This window comes from Nicotiana tomentosiformis, chromosome 3, assembly GCF_000390325.3.
Source record: "Nicotiana tomentosiformis chromosome 3, ASM39032v3, whole genome shotgun sequence".
Lineage (NCBI taxonomy): Eukaryota > Viridiplantae > Streptophyta > Magnoliopsida > Solanales > Solanaceae > Nicotiana > Nicotiana tomentosiformis.
In genome coordinates, this window is record NC_090814.1 from 101,235,881 (window position 1) to 101,240,820 (window position 4,940).

Below are 4,940 nucleotides of genomic sequence, written 5' to 3' on the forward strand. Positions count from 1 at the left end.
TGTCAAACTCAGAAATCTTCAAGCTGTGCCCTAGAAATCGAAGAAGATTCAGAAGAAGCTGTCTCCTATATTGAAGCTGAAAGCTGACGAATTTAGCTAATTACGAACTTTTAAAACCATAATAATAGTCTTATCGCTCTGATACCATGTCGAATTTAGGAGGTGACAGCCATGGAAGCTTAACTTCTTAGAGGAAGAAATGAAGGAGAGAAGAGAGACAGAATGCAGTAATCAACTTTACTGTTGTATTGAAAAACTGTTAATGAAATCTGTACATAGCCCCTTATATATAATACTCACTAACTACCCTAACTAATGATAACTAATTACAGTTGTACTACTCACTTACCAAATAACTATAAGTTGTTATATCCTAACTAACTAACCACCACATGTGCTCTTCACGTGCTAAGTTATTCCCTTCTCAACATATTTTTTACTTAAAATTTATAAGTTAATTAGAGCTGTTGGTTTAAGTTGATGTAACCGCCAAACGTGAATAAGCATTTTCTATGCATATTAAGTGTAAACATCAAGCGTTGTTGTTAATTACTTACTCCATTATGTAGTGTATTATATTAATCTGAGACTTTCAAAGGTCAAATTACTTGACTAAGCTAGTGTAATATACCAAGTGCCAATAATTTTTTCCAAATCTCAAAATCTTGTGTGCACCCATTCTCATCTTAACCCCAGCACAAAAGGAGAAATAGACTATTCCCACACAGGCAAACGCACAACTAAATGACGAATCTAGAAGGAAATGGGTCTTCATGGAAATGATGAAATTAAAAAAAGTGTCTTTTTTAATATTTTTTTTTATGTGTAAAAATAGATCTCGTATATGTAAAAGTAAATTTTCAATATATAAAAAAGAAAAATATGACCATAAAACTAAAAACAAATTTGTATTGATCCATAAAACCATTTGACACCGTATCGACAGGGAAAGAGAAGTCCAAACAGTGAACAAAAGAGAACCGACAAAGAGACTAACGAGTACAAAACCAAAGTGAAAAAAGAAGAAAAGGAAAAAGGGACAAACCAAGAAAGAAAAGAGCAGTTGAAGGGAAATTGCTGAAAATTCGAGGATTCATTTGCTGGGTAATTAGGTGGAAATTTGAATTCAAACCAAGATTATTAGTGGAGTACTATGTTTCTAAGTGGTCACGACTCACGATTCATGTCATTAAAATGGTCCCACTAGGATTCTTTCAAAATATTCTACAGCTCAAAGATTATTTATACTACTGTTTTTATACAGTTATAAACGTGTGTGCCATTTCTATATCAATTTTCCCTAATCGTAACATTTTTGTTTAAGTTTGATATTATAATTAAACATAACAAGTAATTCACCGAGATAATGGTCTTAATAAGTTCAAAAAGATTTCCTGCTATGATAATGTTTTCTTCTTTAAGTTTATCACGAAAAAAGTTTGAATGAGAAAAAACTTTATATCTTATGACTGTAACATAGGAGCCTTCCACTAGATTTCGTTCAATCCACATCACTAAAATTTTTGTGTATAAAGGAAGTCTTAGGATTAAGAACTTATTTTAATTTTGAAAATTTTAGGTGCAAATATGGTAACAAAATTTGTTTCACGTTGGATACCATCAACATATTACTGGCTCATTATATTCTTTCTTTGAAGATTTGAATTTGTTTTTTAATCTTTTAGCCTTGTTTTAGTAAAAATTTTCAAATTTTAAAAAAGGGAAAAAGCAAGTATTCGAAATGACGCGTCCTCGAATTCGGGGCCCACTGATGTGGAATATTTACCGTACGATATTTCCATATTATTTCGAGGTGCCCTGTATTATCGGCGAGTCAAGATATTTCTACTCGTTTTCCATTTCTTTAAAAACGGTCAAAGTGCCAAAAACGAAATCAAAAGGCATAAAACTTGCGCATAGGGTTCTTTGAAATCGTGAAAAAAGAGAGAGAGAAATGGCAGAGCAGCTAACGGAGGAGCAGATCGCTGAGTTCAAGGAGGCCTTTAGCCTTTTCGACAAGGACGGCGATGGTAATACTACTCATTTTATTCTAAACCTTACGGTAGTCTGATGATGTGATAATGTTTTTATGCATTTTTTTTTGTGGCCGAGGCGTTGTTTATGTTATTGCATCTGATTTGTTGATTTTAGAGTAGATCTAAGCTTTAGCTACACTTTTTTGGTTGACTTTCAATTATCGCGATTTACTGGTCAAGTGTTAGAAATTACTATTGAAAGCCTAAATTACGCCGTTTAGTTGGTTTTGTTGGTCTTGTTGTTCTGATATAAACTGAAGAAAGAAAAATGCTTAGGAACGGATCGTTTAATAGTTGAAGACGTTGAAGGACTAGAGTCTAAGTATCGTAGGATCAGTGATTGTTCAGTTTCGCTAATCTGCTCATAGAGAATATCGAAAATATTTAGGGAGGAAGAGCCACTTTTTATTTGTAGAGTTGTTAGTAATGGAGCTAGCTTTTACTTTTCCTGAAGGTGTGCCTAATGTGTTGCATATGAAAATTCTGTGTCACGTTTGGCAATTTCTATCACACTTAAACTCTGTTTGAAGTTTTGCATGTATCATTCGATTGATTGGTTGATCGCCCGTCTTGCAGCATTTATGGAAGTCCTTGTTTACTTGTTCCTTTACCTCTTTAGTTAAAACTCATGAAGTGCCTTTACTAAGCCGGTTTACAGTATTAGCCGTGTTTTTTTATTGGAATTGTTTCAAATCCAGAGAAAGATAAAAGTTTATGTGATCCGTTTTGGCTGAACAGAGTGTTCTTCTTTACTTTCCCGTTTGTTTCTCATTTTATTTGCAAAAAGGAGCTGCGTCTTGGTGAGCTTTTTCATATGATACCGTTGCATAGTTTTATCACCTTTTATTTTCTCAATGTAATTGCACCCTCTTTGCTCCTTAAAGTCCCAATGGAAATTCTTCATTTTATTCTCCTAAGGAGTACTCTCTATGTTAATATTTTGTTGTTAGTTAGTTTTCTGGTGATTATATCTCAATAAATAGCCTATGTGCCGCGAGCGAAATCAAAAGCTCTAGTTGTGATCTGAAATTTGCCTCTATAGGCTGTATTACTACCAAGGAATTGGGAACAGTGATGAGATCACTTGGTCAGAATCCCACTGAAGCTGAACTACAGGATATGATCAGCGAGGTTGATGCTGATCAGAATGGAACCATTGATTTTCCAGAGTTCTTGAATCTGATGGCGCGTAAGATGAAGGTATAGGAGTTCTAGCTTTTTTAATATTATGTCTTTCGTATGTGGCGCTGTTGAGATATTTGTGATGATGTCAGGTATTCTCAAGTTCTTTTTTCAGATGCCTCCTTGAAAATTGATCTTATAGACAATTTGGACTTATTTGACTAGTGTGGATGCCAACTTTGCTGTTATGATCCAAATCCTTTCTGTTTCTTGCAGTTGTGGTTGTTTTATGCATATATCAATTTGTGTTCGTATCTTGGTGCTCTGATTTTTTTTGGTAAATTATTTTCTGTGATTAGGGATTGTCGTGTTGTAATCCAACTTCATATATTCGTACTTGTCAGATATCAACTCGATAACATGCAGACACTGTTCATTTTAAAATATTTGTCGTATTTCAAGCGTTGAAATACTGCCGACGACTTTGATATTAAGTGATCTTTGGATCAAAATTGAGTATGCAATTGTCTGGACCCTTCCTAGATTCTATCAAACCATTCAAGAGAAACATTGTTCTAAGTTCTGCGGGCACCAATCAGACATTTTTACAAGATTTGTTAGTAAGAAGGTTTTACGATTAATCATTCTTTCTTAGGAAAAATGGTTCTTGACATGCAGAGGACTATGTAAATATCCAAGTCACTGTCCTGAGATAGTATCATCATCGAGGGATCAGTGATTGGTTAATTCTTCCTTTTGTTCTTTAGCATTTTGTTATTGTTTCACCATTGAATCTTATAAAAACATGACAAGGAAGACAGAAATGTGCTTTCTTCATCGATCAAATATTCTTAATTGTCAAATCTAGTAGTATTGTGCTCAAACAATAAGTTTTTATACTTGGGAAAACAATGTACCAGCTTTACCTCTTTCATGATGAAATATGATTTGGACTATTCTTGTGAAGGACACTGATTCTGAGGAGGAACTCAAAGAAGCTTTCAAGGTTTTCGATAAAGATCAGAATGGCTTTATTTCTGCAGCTGAGGTACCTTTCTGTAGAAAAGTAATTTTCTGCAAGTAATTATGAGTAAAGTGCAATTTAACATGCTAGTTGTATTTTCCTTAGCCACTATTGTGGGCAGCCGATTCGTAGCCTCTTATATCTACAATTTACATTTCAGCTTCGTCATGTAATGACAAACCTTGGAGAGAAGCTGACTGACGAGGAGGTGGATGAGATGATCCGAGAAGCAGATATTGATGGTGATGGGCAAGTTAATTACGAGGAGTTTGTTCGCATGATGCTTGCCAAGTGATGGCTTTAGATTCTTGTGTATTTTGTGCTGGCCACTTAGTTACTATAACTTCTAGCTGGCAGTTTATATTCTGTGTTGTTAAGACAAACAAATGTGTCGTATGCTTTTACTAGCATCTAGACTCCTTTCAGTTTATATGTTTTAACTTCTGGGCTACTGTTGTATACAGCTATAGTCCCTTGCCCATCCAAAGGGTAAAAGAAAAGGAGAAATTAGATAGTTCATTGGTAATATCTTGTTTGTTGCTTTGGTTTCTTTCCAGGCTACACAGTGTGTGTGTTCACTGTCTCTCTAACTGTTTTGTTTCCCTTTCTTTCTGGACTTTGCTTCTATCATTCAGGTCAAATGCAAGGTGATTATATCCTAAAGCTAGGGGTGCCAAAGTTAGGCCCAAAAATATGTAACCAGTCCAGCCCTCCCAATATTTCACAGCTTGGGCATGCAATATTTTCCTGACGGGCTT

General features: G+C 34.9%; 1 protein-coding gene across 1 annotated transcript; it reads left to right on the forward strand.

Moving 5' to 3' along the window:
• The first annotated feature begins 1,810 nt into the window (after positions 1-1,810).
• Positions 1,811-4,708, forward strand: LOC104086992 (calmodulin). Its single transcript, XM_009591366.4, has 4 exons — positions 1,811-2,030; positions 3,079-3,236; positions 4,126-4,206; positions 4,343-4,708. Exons 1-4 carry the CDS (start codon positions 1,955-1,957, stop codon positions 4,475-4,477), a joined length of 450 nt encoding a protein of 149 aa, XP_009589661.1. The 5' UTR covers positions 1,811-1,954; the 3' UTR covers positions 4,478-4,708.
• The last annotated feature ends 232 nt before the right edge of the window (positions 4,709-4,940 follow it).

Excerpts from the sequence above, each read along its gene's own strand:
- LOC104086992 (XM_009591366.4), top strand. The coding sequence starts at position 1,955 with ATGGCAGAGCAGCTAACGGAGGAGCAGATCGCTGAGTTCAAGGAGGCC. Across the intron at positions 3,237-4,125 it reads TGATGGCGCGTAAGATGAAG|GACACTGATTCTGAGGAGGA; the intron begins GTATAGGAGTTC and ends ATTCTTGTGAAG. Across the intron at positions 4,207-4,342 it reads GCTTTATTTCTGCAGCTGAG|CTTCGTCATGTAATGACAAA; the intron begins GTACCTTTCTGT and ends TTTACATTTCAG.